The sequence below is a fragment of the Danio rerio genome, chromosome 4, assembly GCF_049306965.1.
Source record: "Danio rerio strain Tuebingen ecotype United States chromosome 4, GRCz12tu, whole genome shotgun sequence".
Lineage (NCBI taxonomy): Eukaryota > Metazoa > Chordata > Actinopteri > Cypriniformes > Danionidae > Danio > Danio rerio.
In genome coordinates this window covers 51278989-51298184 of record NC_133179.1, presented here as the reverse complement: position 1 = coordinate 51298184, position 19196 = coordinate 51278989, and the positions used below count along the sequence as shown (strand labels likewise).

Genomic DNA, 19196 nt, shown 5'->3' with positions numbered 1-19196 from the left:
AATTTTTTAGTCATTTATTTATCACTGAACTTGTTCTTTATGTGAGTTTAGAGTCTTTTATTTCTCTTAAAGCACATGCCGCTCATAACCGGCTTCTGTAAGAGAGTCAACACACTCTTAGCAGGTCAATTATTTCTTTACAAAAGTGTCTTTACATTTTAACAATTAAAATGTAACTTGTTTCTGTGCCCATTTTGTTTTCTTTCCTTCGTCTTTTAGTTGAACAGAACATGTGTGAGCAGCTCAGCTTTCTCGAAAGCCTCTTATTCACCTGGTATGTAACAAAGATGTTTTTCCCTCTGATTATCACTTGTGTTTGGGCATACAAATATGCATAGACATTCACAAGAGAATATAAAAGATACTCTGTGACAAAACCTTTTCCGTTTAACACAGTAAAGCTATCACATACTGTCCATTTTTGCTACTTTTGTCCTTTGTAAATAATTGTTTGTACATTAATCACAAATGGATGAGACACACTGTAACTTCAAACTCATTTGTGTTAATTCCAGGTGCTGTGAAATGTTATGTTGTAACGTCATTATGTGACCATAGCAGGACCAAAACAGAACGTCCTCCTAAAGTCCTATTCGAAACGTTATTATATGACTAAAGGAGGACCATGTGGAAACGTTCTGTAAATGTTAGAAAGGTTCTCTTTGTAACGTTATTAAATGACCATAGAATGGCCAAAACAGAACGTCCTCCTTAAGTCATACTGGTAACGTTATTTTAAGACTAAAAGAGAACGTTTTAAGAACATCCCTAATGTTCTGTAAAGGTTCTGGATTTTTATTACCTTTAAGGAACTTTCAGGGAACGTTGCGCAAGGTCGCTCAAACGTCACCTCCTACCTGGGAATATCATCACAAGTATCAGTGCTATCAGTTTTTGTATTTATATTTGTTGTGATTGGCCTGTTGTTATTGCAATAAAAATAAATAAATGAAAAAAGCAGTGCAATGTGGCTGTATATCAGCAGTGGTGGAATGCGTGTGTCATAGTGTGCACTAGGCACTCGAGAGCGATTGTCCCTCTACCTGTTGTTTTAATCCCCTGAGAACTTTGGTCATCTTCAGAACGCAAATGAAGACACTTTAGATGAAATCAGAGAGCTCCTTCATCTGTCATACACAGCAAGAGTCCCGAGATGCTCAAAGTCCAGAAAAGGAACCAAAATCATTTAGTGGTTCAATTGTAATCGAGTTCCAAGAACATTTTGAGTGCCAGATAATGTTAAAGCAGCCTTGTCCCAAAATAGGAGCTGTTGAACCATATAGTGGCTGCCTTTTGACCCTGTAGGCTATTTTCTTCATTTCCATTCAGCAGAAGAAACTTACACAGGTTTGGAACAAGTAGAGGATGAGTAAATGTCAGAATTTTTATTTTTATGTGAACTACCCCTTTAATGCCTCTGCAAATTAATTTTTTTTTTACTGAAGATATTGCTAAAGAATGGCAGGAAACGTGGAACAGATTATAAGAGACGACAATTTATATGAAACAATAAGAAACCCTATATAGGCCTATGAAGTTGTAGAAATAGAAGAGGACATAATTATGAGGATGAGATTTGGACTCAGATATTAATAGGAAGTAATGTGTTGTAGACATGCAAGTCATCATGAACTGGATTAAAAAAAAGTTTCTCAAAATTGTCTTAATGTTTAGATTACATTTTTTTGATCAACTTTAAAATACTGAAGTGTGAGAGAGAAATCTAATCTATTTTTAAAATATTTTTTATTAATCTTTTTATTTTTATTAAACTATTTTTAATTGTATTAATTTTTATTTATTTTTATTTTATTTATTTCTGTGTTTTCTCTGTATTATATTTTATATCCATAATTGTTTGCAGTACTGCCCTTTTTGCACTGTCTTGTTTGTACACAGCGATTCTGCACTGCTTTGGCAATACAAATGTACAGTTATTTGTCATGCCAAAAAAGCACCTAAAATGTGAAATGTGTGTGTGTGTGTGAGAGAGAGAGAGAGAGAGAGAGAGAGAGAGAGAGAGAGAAAGAGCAGAAATAGTATAAAGTAAAAAAAAAAAACATGGGAGAAATGTATCAATAAGTCATGACTGGAACAGTAAGGGGCAAAAAAGCTAAACAAAAAAGACTTTTATTTTGGCGTGACGTGTGACGTCATCAGGCGGCGCCGCTTCAGCGCTGGGATTCAACTGGAGAAAGGTTTGTGTTATTAAATGTTTACGGATATAACCAGATTTAATTAAAGTTTCAGGTTTTTTTTATCCAATGCTAAATTATGTACCTGCTGTTGACAATAATATTTAAACCCTTTATACAACGTAGTACTATTTTATTCTCAGTAGCCGAGGGCTATTGTTTGAAACAGAAAAGGGTGTAATAAATGTTTTAAAGCAGGGTTTCCCAAACTTTTCTGATAAGAGGTAAAGTTGGTTTTATATTCACACATTCGTTCATTTAGCAGTTTATATATTGTTTACCATGTTACTTTGAATATTTGATCGGAATTAGCATGCAAGTGTGACTTGAAAACAACATTAACATTTGTTTATTTGACTGTGAACAATGTTGTACTTTGATAGTCATTTGCTGCTAATATGATTTCGCTATTTAGAGCTTGCAAATAATACTTTAATGAAATTATATCATTAAGGGGAAAGTCCGAATGTGCGAATATAAAACCGATTTTACCTCTATTTTTAAAGAAATGTTTTACCTGATTTCTTTTTGATAATTAAAAGAAAGTCAAGTTAAAAGCAAGTGTTAAAGAGAAGTTATTTTGTTTCTGTTCATTGATTTATTTATTTTAAACAGGACATTTTTATTGTTTTGTTCATTTTAAACAGGATAAAGTGTCAAAACGCAGAGAAAAACTCCTGCTGAAGCGACTGATCTCCACACTGTTATAAAGATGACGTTTATTAAAGAGGAGAGTGAAGATGTGAAGATTAAAGAAACATTCACAGTCAAACAAGAAGATCTGCAGGAACAAACAGGTTGGTTTTCATTCTCAAAGACCAACTCAGTCATTTGATCCTCATTCAGATATATTTTAATAATAAGAATACTGAATTAAATCCATCTTGCAAACCTGAGTGTGCTGCCTAGTTGTCCTAAATGCACATAAGCACTCATTAAAAGACAGAATGAGTTTCTTTCGTTACTTGTTCTCATGTCTTTTGTCTTTCTTTTATGTGTTATTAGTCTCTCATTTTCTCTACCTTCTTAACGTTATTGCTTTTCTTGTTCTTTTGCTGTTTGTGAAGCGTCTTTGGTGCTTTATAAAATAAATAAAAACAATAAATTAATAAAAGGTTTAACTAAGCTGATGATATTTGACCTACAGTATTCTCATAACAGACTTAACATTTTAGGCCTTAAAAAGTCTTAAATTTACTGAAATATTGTGCTGTATTGGGTCTTTTTTTTTTCTTTTTTTTCCTTTGTTCATGTTTTTCTACCCAATCTGGACAAAACCAATTCAATCATCAACAATTCAACTTAATAAAACTTTCAACTTTTTATTCAAAAAGGTCTTTTTAACTCTATTTATCATAATGGTTTAATTATTTTCCTCACAATAACATTTGTTTAAACGTGCTCCATGTATTTACTGCTGTGGATATTAACCTGGACAGATTGTTGTGCATAGATTTAGTTTGTTATAGTTTTTAAAACTTTAAAAACATTTGTTCATTTTTTATTTTTAAAAATAAATTTTATATTGATGGGGCAAATAAAAATCTTTTCCATCTGGCCCATTTGAAAAGTTCTGTAGCCTTCAGCCCTTTATGAGTCTAAAATTTCATTCATAATGGTCTTAAAAATATAAAAAGTCTTACATTTAACTTTGTAAAACCTGCAGAAACCCTGGTTTACAGTATGTCAAAAAAATGTGGATCCCCCAATAAGGAGCATGCTGTATGAAATGGACACTAAAATAATTATTATTGTTATAAAATATTTTAGTCGCAGAATATAGACCATATTCTTCATGCACCAACAGGCGGCGCCATTGGAATCTTTTTGCTTGAGACTTTTTTAAAGAATTAATTTTTAGATCCTAAAAACAGTGTAATGCTGCTGAGGCATGGGGCAATAACTATTTTTAAGGTTTACCGCAGTTTGAAAAAGTCAAGGTTTTAAAACCGCCAACATTTCCTGCTGCACCGTTCCTACAGTATATGTAAGTTTTTTTTAATGTTTTGTTTTTTAGGACAACAGTATCTCCTGCAGTAAAGACCAAAGAGGCTGTTTTAAATCGTAAAGTAATCTGTGATTCATTTCAATTATTTAGCCTGACATGTTTACTGCTCAAAAATATTTTAAAAGTGTCTCAGAAGTAAATATATTTTAGGATATCATACTGTCAGAATCTTATACTGGCCCATGCCTAATGCTGCTTGATGTTGCAAAGTCATAAGGGTTCTTTCTGACTATTTTTGTGTATGTAAATACCTAATTAAGTTAAAAGATTTAACATAAAATAGTTCTTATATTTTTTTATATAGTCTATTTATATAAACTAATATTTTGTATAACACATTTTCATTATTTAATAGATTTAATACTTCTATTAATCCAATTTTTTCCATTTCATCAGCTTTGAAATAACCAGATTGCTGATACATATCTTTGTGAATTTTATTTTTTAAGTTTCCTTGAGTGCTATACCAGCATGCAGAGAGTTTTGTGTGTGTGTGTGTGTGTTTAATTCTATTCAAGGATCTAGTTTATGTTCGGATCGAGTTTATATGTCTGTGTATGTGTATGTGGGTGTATGCATGCAGTAGGTTTATATATGTGCAAGTGTCATACTTGTTTTGAACATATTATATGTTTATATGTGTATATTCATGTGTAGACATGCAAAACCCTACATTGTGCCTCATAGCCTTCTGTGTTTGGTGTCGGGAAGGTGGATGGTGAGGCGACAGGTTGACTTAAACTTTTATGAACCAATTTGATGTGTTTCCGATGCTAGTCGGTATCGCTCTCCCTCACAGTTTGCAGAGCGCCGAAACAAAAAGTTTATCGGAACTTAAAAAGCCAAACAACGTCCACATCAACTACTTTGTCTGCATTCTTACTTCTGGAAGCTTGTTCCTCTATATCTGTATTCAGGTCGCTCATTTTCTAGCTTTCTGTGACAGAGCAGCTTAACCAACTTCTGAGCCCTGTCATCACACAAGTGACATCACGCTCATTCTGAGCACGGAAAGTCATTTAGTGACAAATGAGACAAGGTAGAAAATCTTTTATATAAAATCTTGATATATTGATATTATATTATTGTCCAGCCCTACGTTAGATATAGAGAACAAGGTGAATTAAATATCACTTTTAGAGATTAGATCCAGCGTAACTCGTTACATCAAAAAGGAAAAAACATTGATAAATTAACCCACTTCTCATTTACTAGACTGTTATGAGCCATATCATACATCTTGAGCCTCAGATCTCCTCCTGATTTGCAGTTTCTGTTTGTTTTTTGAAAATGTAATTGTCTTCAAATCTGAAAATATAATTTATTTTATAGTGTGAGTTGTTATTCGATGTGATACGAAGCTGCAAGCATGTTCTTTTGGACAGAATTTTTAACTAAGGTGTAATGTTGTCCAGATACTGGAATTTCTGAATTCATTACCTTGCTATATATTGATGTTCAATAGGCTACTATTTTTTTAAATAACAACAATTGTATCAAAAATGGTACAAAAAATTATTTCTAAAGTAGAAAAATTATTTCTTAAGTTTTTTTTTTTTTTCAGTTTTCCTCAAAATAGGTTGATGTGGGCATTGTAGCACTTTAAATGCATGTAATGCCTGTTTCATTTACACTTGAGCAGAAATTCCATATATACCTCACAAAAGTAGCAGAACATTCCAGGAAATCCCTAATATGGATGAAGGCATCCAGCTATTGCTGTTGAATGAAAATAAGATCTGAATAAATATTTAAAGGCTTCAACTGATCATTTACACGACTGCGCCCATAAATGGTTTATATGTGTACTTCCAGCCATCTTAGGTATATTTATAAGAAAGTCGATTTATTATTTAATGCTAACTGACGTAGCATGTTACAATAGAATATAGCTATAAAATAATATGCTAGATGCTAGATTATGTAAAAATGAAATGTTTCCAAATATCAATCCATTTGCACAGAAAGTTTTGACCAAATTGATCCACAAAATCAACCCAGAATGGATGAAAATGACCCAACAGCACACAAGGGGAAAGGTGCATATTTCAGCCTTTATGCAGATGCTGTACAGGTATGTCTCATGTTTGTGAGACAAATGTTCAGCTGTTTGTTCAACTGTTACCTCAGAACTTTTTTTTCCGATGCGTTTACCAGTCATGCACAGAATGAACAAGTATTCCCTGTCTGCTTTACAAATTTTAGAAAAACGTTTTGTTGTAATTCTGAATATATATGAATAAAAATAGGCCACTTACAGCTTTCAAATCTGTGTCTTATCAATATGAACAAAATGACTTTTATGAGAAACTCTGAAAGCTGGACTGACACAGTTTCAATTTACTAGAACTTCTAAGTTAAGTGGCTTCAGCACAATTTACATTGTAAAAGCACTAGATAAAGATGAATTGAATTGAATCTGGTTAAATGTGCACACGTTAATGGACTAAACAACATATGATCTGATTTATTTTACATTTAATGTGCATCAAAATTACAGTGTGTGTAGCCAATGTTTCCAGTGTCTTTTCACCTTTACGCTTTTGATGAGAGTTTTAAGACTTAATGAAAACTAATGTTTTATTTATTTCAGACCTAATTGAAGAGAATAAGGGGAGGAAAGAGGAGGAACATCATGTCAAAATTGAGGAAAAAACTCATTTACAGACTGATGGTATTTTGAAAAGGAGAGACAAGAATCGATTCACCTGCACTCAGTGTGGAAGGAATTTTGGAAGAAAAGGCGATCTTAAGATTCACATGAGGATCCACACTGGAGAGAAACTGGTCACATGCACTCAGTGTGGGAGGAGTTTCAGCAAATCATCATCCCTTAATCACCACATGAGGATCCACACTGGAGAGAAACCATTCACATGCACTCAGTGTGGGAGGAGTTTCAGCCAATCATCATACCTTAATAAACACATGATGATCCACACTGGAGAGAAACCATTCACTTGCACTCAGTGTGGGAAAAGTTTTAGGCAATCATCATCCCTTAATTACCACATGATGATCCACACTGGAGAGAAACCATTCACATGCTCTCAGTGTGTGAAGAGTTTCAGTTGCTCATCTCACCTTAATAAACACATGATGATCCACACTGGAGAGAAACCATTCTCATGCACTCAGTGTGGGAAGAGTTTCAGACACTCATTATTTCTTAAACAACACATGATGATCCACACTGGAGAGAAACCATTCACATGCACTCAGTGTGGGAAGAGTTTCAGCCAATCATCATCCCTTAATCACCACATGAGGATCCACACTGGAGAGAAACCATTCACATGCACTCACTGTGGGAAGAGTTTCATACAATCATCACAACTTAACCGACACATCATGATCCACACTGGAGAGAAACCATTCACATGCACTCAGTGTGGGAAGAGTTTCAGCCAATCATCAAACTTTAATCTACACATGATGATCCACACTGGAGAGAAACCATACACATGCACTCACTGTGGGTAGAGTTTCAGCAAATCATCATCCCTTAATGAACACATGACTATCCACTCTGGAGAGAAACCATTCACATGCACTCAGTGTAGGAAGAGTTTCAGTTGCTCATCTCACCTTAATCACCACATGAGGATCCACACTGGAGAGAAACCATTCACATGCACTCAGTGTGGAAATCGCTTCAGCCGATCATCAAACCTTAATCAACACATGATGATCCACACTGGAGAGAAACCATTCACTTGCACTCAGTGTGGGAAGAGTTTCAGCCAATCATCATCCCTTAATCACCACATGAGGATCCACACTGGAGAGAAACCATTTACATGCACTCAGTGTGGGAAGAGTTTCATACAATCATCACAACTTAACCGACACATGAGGATCCACACTGGAGAGAAACCATTTACTTGCACCTAAGCCACGGTTACACTGGACCTTTCTCCCCATAGACTTCCATTCATATGCACGCAAATCCGTCAGACTGTAAACGAAAGTTTGTGTATCAAGTTTTGCAGTTCACTGCGTTGCAGAGTTCAAGCTTGGTGAACTCTGACCTGCGAAATCGCATTACTTGACTGTGTGAGACCAATCGAAGATCAAAACATGACCTCTCTGGACAATCGCTCACTTTTTTTAATGTCTAATCATCTTGTTTAATCCCGCCCCTTTTCGCAGCGCCATACAACAAAATGTTGCATGCTCAAACTCTAGTGTGACCGCAACTTCAGTGTGGGATGAGTTTCAGCAGCTCATCAGAAATTGACCTGTTAAGCTTTTGGGCTATTTTGGGTATTTCCGCCTGAATTTGGCCTTCCGATTTAAAAAAGCTTTCCATAACCACATGCATAGGAATAAATACAAAAGTTTGGTATAATTTTAAAAGAAATCCTTTGAAATTTCATAAAATACTGTTTTATATAAACTGAAGTTAAAAAATGTGGAACTCAGGCCTTGAGTGCTCCATCAAAATTCCATTTTTTTCCAGCAGGTGTCAGTAAACACAAGAAAAATACATTTCTCCCTATAATAATGCATGCAAGAGTTATTCTATTCCAACTGGAAGAAGGTAACATGTCAAAAAAAATAGTATTTCCCCCTACCTAAATTTAAAGTCTCACCACACCCACATAAAGTACAATAAATGCAATATCTTGATGTCATTTTAAAGAAAACCCTTTGAAATTACAAAAAACACTGCTGTTAAATGCTAACTATTTTTATATATGTTTTCTGTCCTATGATGAACCACCTCAACACAAACAGCTTTGTTTTTTTTTGTTTTAAAGCAAGTCTTAGTGCATAACTCAGGCCCTGTGTGTTCTATCAAACTGAGGACAGTTTTTGTTTGTTACCAGCATATGTCAGGACGCACGAGAAAAAATTATTTTGTCTTAATCATGTAGTATGCAAGAATCATTTTAGTTTAACCGAAGGGTGGGAAAAAACAACACAAGTTTCCTACCTGTCAAAAGTGAAAAACAAGATATTACAAGGGTTATTATCACAAAAATCATAATTTTACTTTTTCATAACCACATCAAAATCATAACACTATATCAAAAAAGCAAATGGCACAGTAGTACTTTTTTCCATTTTATTTTTCAATGTCCAAACGGCCTTCACACATTAAATGTAAAATAAATAATGTACAAATATATATAAACTGCAATTATATATAAATAGATATTTTAGAAAAGTAATGTGCAAAGTCTAACAAAAGATTTTGAAAAATGACTAGTATAAAAAAAAGGGTCATTTTGTAAATACGTTATCGTATTTTTTTGAATGTTGGAATTTCATGACCCAAATTTGTTGCATTTGGCACTTACAAGACATAGCAGGGGATTACTCATTCACACAAGAACAGAAAAAGCTGAAAATGGACTAATATTGTTGCGAAGAACCTAAGGTAAAGGATGATGTAGCTTGTTTGTCTATCTGGAGCAGCGCACGGAGCAAATAGACATTAATTGCCCTTGTATGTTTGTAAAATAGGAGTTCATACCTTATGATTTATTCAAAGACAGTTGGAAAAGTGATTGTAAATTGTTGTGGAAAAAATATTCTGGTCTGCTAAATATTCAACGCGTAGCTGTGCATTTATACTTCTGCGCGCTGTCTCTGTTGGTCTGCATTAACACTTCCGAAACGCTAGTTGGCAGTGAGGTATAAATGTTCCTCTGTGTTGAGTTTCTTCGCTGGTGCTTTTTTTTTCCTGAACACTTCCTGAATGTACAAGTGACTCAAACTCGCTCTTTTTTTAAGCAGAAACCGGCGGACGTGCAACAACTTTACTATGAGGTAAACACAAAACAAACTTTTTATCTGGAGCTTCCTCACGGGACTTCACACTTGTAAACAATCGCTCTATTGGGCCTGCAAGGCTCTCAGTCTCAATCAGACTCGTCAGCGCTACTAAGCCGACTAATCACAGAGCTTGCGCACGACGTGTAGTTAAATTTTTTGAGAGGTGCACGTCAGCAACATCGACGGCCACGGCGTAGGGCTATGCGTCAGCGACGTAACATAAGCATGGGCTTGACGCAGAAGTATAAATCAGCCTTTAGAGGGACTATATCAGAAGAAAGTCTCTTTCCTAACCCTCAACCGGAATGCAGCATAAGGTACGAACATATCAGTACAATCAACCTCACTAATGCAACAAAAAGTTGCCTTTCACAGTCTTTACCAAATGTCAACCTCCCTATGCTGCACTCCAGTGGAGAGGCGGAACCAAACATCTCCCCCTTTATTTGATTAGAAAGGAGTAAAAGATACTGTCTACTGGTCTTAAGATGATTGCTCCCACATTGCCAGAGGTACTACTAAGTATTGTCTGGTGTTGGAGCGAGCAGCAGGCTTTTAAGCCATCAGTAGAGCCTACTCTTACAGCATTCGCCAGCTTCAAGATGATCGTTGGTGTGACAAGTCTCTTTGACCCACCCACTGATCGGCCGAAAGCGGGAAGGACAGAGACTCATCTGCTCAATTGGGAACACTTGAGTTCCCCTCTATAAAAGCCAGCAGTGTTGGCTTCTGGAAAGCCGTGCTTTTGCTCCTGTTTGTTTTGTTTAGTTTCTTTTTAGCTTTGGTTAATCTTTGATTTTGGCTTACCTAAAGTGAGCACTTTATTATTCGTTAATGTTTAAATAAATACTTTTGGTACCAAACCATCTGGTGTATGTCGTCCCTTTGATTTTGTCATTGCCTTTGAGCCGGGTCGTGACAGTTGGTTCCATTAAGCACTCAGTTCAAGTCCTTTTTCCCTGTGAGTATGTGAACCCTGCAGCTTCGATAAATGTCCATTTCATACCCAGAAACATAACCAATATAGTATTAAAAGATAATATTGTAGATTATAGGATTAATATCCTTAATTTCAGGTCCTTCTGTTTGCACTTCTGTCTCGTAGCACAGATAATGACCTGCTTGAAACCCTCTTTTCATTCATGTCATTCTGATAAAAAAGAACGAGAGGAAAAAGAAAATAGAAAACAACATAAGATTACTTGCATTGTATAGGAATAATTTTTGGCATATATATGTAAAAGAGTCTAAGTGCCAAAATAAAAAACAAAATATCCTCTAACTACCTGCCTACACTATTCATTATTCTAAAGGTCTGTCTACGCTTGAAAATCTCCCTTACTTTTCCACAAAACAGGAATAACATAAAAACAAGAATTATGGCACACTCAAAAACAAAAGATAAAAAAGGTTTGATACTCATCCAAGCAGGTTTGTGGTAACGTTCTCATCAATGGACCAATCTGAGGATTTTGGAAGCATATTTTAATAGCCATAGTCACTGTTGAGGTGGGCTTGCACTGTTCCTTGTACTTGCACAGTAACCATGTGTGTGGCAGCAGCACTGGCTAGCATTGATCTGATGAATGACACAACACAGCAACAAAGTTAAGCTAAAACAAGTATGGTAACCTCCAAATACGTCAACTTTATCAACCATTGTCCCCAAGATCCAAATATGGAGGCAAACCAATTACTCAAGTGTTTGTCTTTTCCAGCATTTTCCTTGACTACTATCCACCTCTGGAGGTTAATATTTGTAATGTTGATGCAGCAGTGGTCCCCTTCAGCTTATCGGTCAGCTTTTCCCTTTCCAGTAAAGCTGAGAAGTCGATTGTTGATAGGTCTCATTCCATTCCATTATCCGATTGTCCTTTATCTGGGGAAAGATTATCTCTTTACTCATGTTCACATATGCATTCTGTATTATCATTGACAGTAGCATGATTTCCTTCCATAGTAGGGTCCTCCTGTTGTTCCCCAGAGGCCGGCGGTTTTACATAAATCGACAGGTCCGCTGTTTCTCCTCCAACCAGTTCATGTTGTCCATGTTGAAATTCAAGAGAGTCATTACTTGTTATATGCTGCTTATGTACTTCCTGTGCTAGATCGCAATTTTTTTTACTGTTTCTTAGCTTAGGAACTCTGGTACAATGGTTTAAACGGTACCAGGTGTTGTTTTTGTTTTGAACTTGTAATGCAGTTGATGTTGCTCTCACTACTGTATAGTAGAGCTGGGCGATATGGCAAAAAAAATATTACAATAATTTTTTACATATCAGTTACTCCCCAATTACTTAGTTTCTGTTGTATCTCATCATCTTGTATATAACTTGGCAAGTTCAGAAAAGATACCATTTTTTCTGTTGCACACAGCTTTTTCACTTCACATTCTTCTCCATTAATCATCAGTCCGTTTATCAATATCTCGCATTTTTTATCACTTTCCATTGTCAGCTCAAATTCATTATTGTTTTTTCTTCTCGGTCCAAGTAGTTTGCCAATCCCGACTTTGTCTTCCACTACTTTAATTATGTTGTTTATAATTGAGTTTTCAATGTCTCTTACCATCATTGTTAGTGTGGCTTCCTTCTTGTACTCTCTTTGATACCTTGCTTGCTTCTTTAGTTTGTTCAGCATCTGTTGTTTTTGACTTAAAGCATTCCTTTGTCCTTCAATATTCTTTTCACTTTCAATACTTGCATTTGATTGTAGATCCCCTTCCTTTTCTTGGCCACCTCCTTTTCCTTCTTTTTTCTTTGAAACAACTGTTGCCCATGTCTCATTGCTGTTTTCTCCGTCATCTTCATTTCGAGTCCTTTCAAATATGTTTGTAGGATTTCCTTGTTCCCCGTTCCTTGGTTCATTTGTTTCCAGTCTATTCTCTTTCTCTGTTGTGTTCATGTTGTTGTTTTTTAACCCCAAAACAGTGTTACTGTTTGGTGTTAGTAAAAATAATCTTTAGCTGAAAAAACAATTAAAGTAAACTTTGTAATACTAAAACTAAAAAACAAAACTGCCAAAATGGAAGAGCCTCTCTCTTCCTTCTGCCAACTCACTTCCTGTAGTGCAACAACTCTAACTCACACTAGAGGGCGTGTCCAGGGTGGTATGGCCGTAAGCGAGAGAGGCTGTCAACAGTTGGCTATTTAAAACAGTCGCAGCACCAGGGACCGAGCGCAGCTCAGCTGGCATCGACACAGCACCGACAGAAACAATGCCCTTGAAGGCGAGAAAAAATAATGGCAGCGGAGCTGTGACACGGGGAAGCCTATCCGCTGCCAAATGAAGGACTTCGAAAAGCTTACAGCACCTGGTATTCCCAGGCGGTCTCCCATCCAAGTACTAACCAGGCCCGACCCTGCTTTACTTCCGAGTTCAGATGAGATTTATTTTTTTTTTATTAAGAAATATTCATACAATTACAATTTTACATTTTACACATATTTGCACAAGATGTTTCATTTCAGAATGTGATGGTGTAGTGCAGCTGATTGATATGAGTAACCAAAATGTGATGGTGCTGTGCAGCTGATTGGCATTGACATCGGCCAATCGGCACGTAGCACCGCCTTTTTAAACCTGATTGGTTGGTGCTTGGGATACGTCACGTCCGACTCCGACGCACTGGTTTGGGTGTCTGTAGCCGCGGCTACAGGTAGAGGCTCTGCGCTCGGTCTGAATTTTTTGTAAGTTGTTTGATTCGACCCACGGTAAGCTCTCTTTTGGCAATGTTCTAGTGCATCGTGTGGCGGTGGCTTTTCCCTTGGCTGTGGTGGCTGGATGACTGTTCAATTGCAGGTATGTGATAGCTTTGAACTGGCTGAGTAATGGGGTTTAGCCGCTTTTAACCTGCGTGTTTCATGCTGTACAGCTATTAATTCCGGCACCTCGCTGTATTGTATCGACCAACGAGTGATTAGAACGTGTCTGAGTGTGCGCCCATTGGTAAGGGTAGCACGTATGATTGGGTGTGATCATTTAAAGGACCATGTTAATGGGCTTGTTTGCGCTTTTCCTCCTTAGGATCCTCCCTTTCCCCTTTCTTTCTACCCTTTTCTCTTTTACGTCGGATCTTCCTCTGGTATCATTTGCCAACTAGCTCCCGTGTTCATCGCTATTGCCGTGGTTACCGGAGACCGTCTGCAACTGCTGCTAATGCTAATGCCGGCGTATTGGCTGCCGCTTGGACACCACCAATGCAGCTGCTAGCGGGGACTGCCTGCAATAATTCTTAGCGTGCTGCTTTGTGCTCCCCTTCATTCTTTCATTTGTTTATTTGTGTTGGATAATTGATTTGTCAACATTAGCAGTCTTCTGTTTTTTGTTGTGTCTTTATTTATGCAAAGTATTGATTTGTTTTTCGTTATTAAGAGTATTCTTTTGTGAGTTTAGTCTTATTTCTAGTAACAGTTAATGTTGGGTCTAGTGTAGGTCAGATGGTGTAAATACAGCTGTAGCTATCTTTCAATTAGATCATGTAAAGTAGGTGTTAACCTGATTGACCCACTTATTTGTGTTTTGTTGGTTATTGATTTTTATTTTTATTTATTTCAGGAACTGAGGTTTCCCCCGGTGGATGACGGGTCACTTTCCACTGGTGGTGGTGTTTCTCTATCGTGTGCTGTGGACACTGAGTGCGTGATAGCGTGATTTTTGAGTGCACTGTGGTGTGTGCGTGTGCTGGGGTAAAGTCTGTCCACTCGTACCCAGTCAGTGGGAACCTCCAATCCTGGTTTGGTTTTGTTTATTTATTGTTTCTTGTGTTTAATAATGAAGTGGGAGTTTTTGATGTATTTTTAAAGAACCGTACCATTTGATAGTTTTATTCCAAATAAATATTTTTGTACTTTTTCATTAACTCACGTCTCTGTGCCTTTCTGGGAGAAACGAACCTGTGTCCTTTTCTAATAGTGTTTCCCTGGGTAACTCCTGGGGTGGCGTAGTCGGTTATTTCTATTTAAAGAGATTTAAACCCTACTCTATACCCTCGTCACACTTACTTTGTAACAAATACATCACTATATCCATAACTGTACTTATGTGTATATTTGTATTTATAGAAAATTCATCCTCCACAGAGAAATGCATGGACATGTCACTTGGTAATTTGACTGTTCTTTCTAGTTGCTCAGTGTCAAGTTTCTGTTCTCTAATTATTATGTGTTATTTTCTAATTTTGATGCTTTAATGTACTCTAAGGACCACTGACAGCACTGCCAGAAAATATTGTGACTTTACAAATTCAGTACCATCATCAGTACCAATTACAGAAAAAACTGCTTGTGAACCTACCACTCTCCTGAATTTTTTGGAACCTACTAAGCCTTGGGAGAGGGACTGGCATCCATTACAAGAGAAACTGGTGAACAATTACTATTACATACAAACGCGCACACACACACACACACACACACACACACACACACACACATATTTATTGTTATTATTATTATTACAGCTTGATTATGTGCTGGACCGAAATTGCCCTGGCAGTGAAATAATTGTGAAGGAGGGGCAAGTGTGCCTTATTCGAGAAGAATTTTGGAGCCTTGGATTGTTGAGGGACATGGACTCCCATGTATCAGTCTGTTTTTTTATTATAACTTTTTTTTTATTAAAAACATTGACTTATCAAAGTATTTATTGCAGATTGGAAACGCCTGCATGAAGATTATTTGTGAAATGGCTCGACAAATTGTATGTACTATAAAATATAATATTTATATAGATTGTTTTAACTTGATCCAAATAAAAAAAAAAACAATTTCTAAAGCATAAATTCTCCTCCTTATAGCATAAAAAGCATAAAAAACTCCTAAAGCATAAATTTCAACAGTTTCTTTTTATTCATGTAGGGCAAGGACATATACATTGAGGACTTTTATGTTGTCCATGTGTGGAAAGAAACTCCTAACAACATTGTTACTGGATTACCGGTGCGTGTATGTACTGTATTCACTGTGTGAGAAGTACAACCTAAATTAAACGACATAACTGTCCTGATCAATTCTAGGAAGATGCAGACTTGAAAGACCTGTTAGCCTTTCCAGCATGGACAAATGCCAATGGACCAGACCACTTTGTTGTCTGTGTAAGAAAATATTGAAATGTCTAGTGCATACATTAATTGGTATTGCAATGTGTGTGTTTCTAAAATAAAACACTGAAAAATCTTGGAAGAAGCAATAATGTTCAAATGAAATATTTTTACATCTTTAACATTGTAGATAATGATGCCGCTTCGAAGAGAGATGGTGTTTTTAGACTCTCTGTACGCAGAGCATGAATCAGGATTTGGAGATGAGGAATACAGGGCAATTTTTAGGTCTATCAATAAACTAAGACGTTTCAGCCTTTATGTGATATATGGCTACGTTCCTATAGCCGTTTCTATTTATTTCCTAACCGTGTATTATAGTTCTGCCACTTTTGGCTACATTCCTATAGCCGTTTCTTGAACTTCTGGCTATGTTCATCTAGCCTTTTTTATGCATGGTGTTCTAGAGTTGAGGTGAGCTGTAATTGTTAGTATTACTACTATGTTTTGTTTACAGGAAAATTGCTTACCAAGTGGATCATGGGACATGGTCTGAAAAGACTGGATATGATTTTCCAGTGAGGAATCAACTTAAAAAAAATTATTATTTGGCTTTTACAACAATTAAATTTTTTGTACATTATTCTAAAATAAAATTGATTTGCTTTGCCTATTTTAGGCTTTGCCACGTCAGACAAGAGGGAATGATTGTGGTGTTTTTGTACTCATGGTAAGATATAAATTGAGTGAATTGATTTGAAGATTTTGTAAACATTGTAAATGACTGTGGCCTCTCTCTTTTCAGTACACCCTCTCAATGGTGTGTGGCATTGGGTTTCAATTCCAGGAGGTATTATTTTATTATTTATGTAACTTTATTTTGTTGGTGCTTTTTTTAATCATAGCTAAAATGTAACTATTTTAGTGTATATTATCTTGCTTTCTTCTAAGTAACATATCTTTTAAAAAAAGGGGCATGGTTATTGCAAGCACACCCAACATCATGTATTAACAAAAACATGTTGGTTAACTGTCAGACTAAACGGTCTTTCTTTCAGATGGATATACCTATCATCCGTCAGTGGTGGTGCCTTCTACTCATGGAACGATTTCAAATTGATGGGTATGTCAGTATTTATTTATTTTTCTTGTAAATCTGTAAAATTAAAAATTTATATTGTGTCAATACAACAACTTGTAACATGAATAACAAAACATACTTAAAATCTCTCTTACCGGTGACCAGTATGTCACCGACTCGGTCCCAGTAACTCCCCTCGCTGGCCAGCAGAGGCCACCATCTCCGGACTTTTAGCATTACGTCATCCATCTACACTGATTGCGCATACACCTGATTGGAATCTGGCTAATGACCCACGTACCTCTTATAAGCCGCACTCAAACACTCGTTCAAGGCGAAGTCTTGTTTAGCCCCGGCCAGCATTTCTGAGCATTATCTCCAGCCTGATCTCCTGTGCACGACTCCAGCCTGTCTCTTACTTTGCTTCGCCTTCTGCCTGCCCACGACCCACGCTTGTTATACGGACTCTGACTCTCTCTCTGCCTGCCCACGAACCACGCCTGTTATACGGACTCTGATCCTTGCTGCCTGCCCTTGACCCAAGCCTGCATAACGGATCCTGGTTCTCGCTCACTCCCTTCCTTCCACTCATGCCTGGTAACTCACTCTGTGTCTGTTCATCATCAGTCTTGATACCCATACTACTACTGTGGATGTGTGTGTGCACTCCGGTGCATATTGTGTGTTTGAGTGAAGTTGTGATTAATAAATACTGCATAATAGATCCCTCCGTGTCAGTCTCCTCGTTACACAGTAATTATGGATTTTGTCTTGTCTTGTTATTAAAAGCTATGGGCACAGATTTGCTTTCTGGACTGAGGAGGCAAGAAGTGTCTTGGATGGAAAGATTCGGCTCCTTTTTAGGGTGAAAAGAAAAACCACATCCAATCTTCCGGCACATGTCCAAGAAGTTCAAGATCGGGAAAGGAATGACAAAAGATTAGTGGACTTGATTATCACATCAAAATCACCAGAGCAGCATTTGGTGGTATAGATGGTTCCACTTTAAATTACTCCTCTAGACTCTGAGTATGGTTGACTTAAATCTAGTCAAGTGACAATTTAACTATTATTTGCCAAATATAATTAATTACTTGTGCATTTACATATGAAATATAATTTCCTTCTATGGCCCAAAGGATATACTCGGTGGGAAAAGGTCAAATTGGTTTCCACTAAAACCCCGTTCTCAAGTGCCTGTCTACATTGAGAATGAGCAGTCCCAGTCAATCATTTGTGAATACATCAGAGGAATTCTTAATAAAACCAAAACACAGCTGACCTTCAATGATGAGGTGGAGTTCATTTGTGGATGTCTCCTCCCAGAGGTAATCACAAAACATGTATGTACATGAGCATGCTTATGTTCTGCAGTGTGTGTTTTATTTTATTAATTGGTTTATCTGTATGTTTGTACAGGCCATAACTCATGGCATTTCCGAGTTACAAGGCTTGTCTTGGCAGGAGGCTGAAGATGTCTTCCTCCTGGGCCCCATTTATCGCGCAAGGTATGTTTACATTTTTTTTGTACAAAAGCTGTTAAGTTTTTATGTTAAACACAATTTCTGACAACAGCATTTTTTTTTTTTTTTGAAGTTGAGGAATTTAACAGAAGCATTGCTCGAGAAATGAAAAATCTCCCCAACAAGAATGTAAAGCATTTTATTTTATTTTATATGTAATAAATACATTATTAATCCAAGTATTGTGACTTGTAGGACCTCATGAAAATTTATAAAAAAATAAAGTTTGGTGTGAGAAAATTACTCAGAGTACTATCATTTATTGTGTGAATAATAAGATAATGTTCATTCCCTCAACTCAATACTAAAGAGTTTGATAAATCCTTAATGATTTAAAAACAAAAAAACAACAACAAAAACAATAAATGACTGAAAATATTTAAGTAACTGAACAATATCTATTTACAAATACAGTTAATTAAAATACAACAAACTTAATGCATTAAATCATAATCTAGTATGTTTAATATTTTATATAATAATGTATTCAATCATAGTGCAATATTTTATAGTAGAAAAATAGTGTAATTTACAATTTATAAATCAATGAATTCAGGTTAGGCAA

General features: G+C 36.4%; 3 protein-coding genes across 4 annotated transcripts in view; 2 read left to right on the top strand and 1 right to left on the bottom strand.

The window, feature by feature from the left end:
* Nucleotides 1-19196, bottom strand: part of LOC137490826 (tripartite motif-containing protein 14-like) — a 262825-nt gene that overhangs the window by 126995 nt on the left and 116634 nt on the right. The window lies entirely within an intron of this gene.
* On the top strand, nt 2138-10853 carry LOC137491112 (uncharacterized). Of its 2 annotated transcripts, none has more exons than XM_068220204.2 (3): nt 2138-2198; nt 2843-2992; nt 6797-10853. In XM_068220204.2, the coding sequence occupies exons 2-3, from the start codon at nt 2908-2910 to the stop codon at nt 7684-7686; spliced, it is 975 nt and encodes a 324-aa protein (XP_068076305.1). In that variant the 5' UTR covers nt 2138-2198; nt 2843-2907; the 3' UTR covers nt 7687-10853. The 2 variants fall into 2 exon arrangements, with proteins under 2 accessions (XP_068076305.1, XP_073803993.1); XM_073947892.1 differs by having other exon boundaries at nt 2181-2419.
* On the top strand, nt 15181-18867 carry LOC137490827 (PWWP domain-containing DNA repair factor 4-like). The gene is made up of 14 exons (XM_073948008.1): nt 15181-15352; nt 15449-15568; nt 15640-15687; nt 15846-15926; nt 16004-16081; nt 16218-16315; nt 16545-16605; nt 16707-16757; nt 16833-16877; nt 17086-17150; nt 17898-18096; nt 18248-18436; nt 18528-18616; nt 18705-18867. Exons 2-14 carry the CDS (start codon nt 15557-15559, stop codon nt 18706-18708), a joined length of 1020 nt encoding a protein of 339 aa, XP_073804109.1. The 5' UTR covers nt 15181-15352; nt 15449-15556; the 3' UTR covers nt 18709-18867.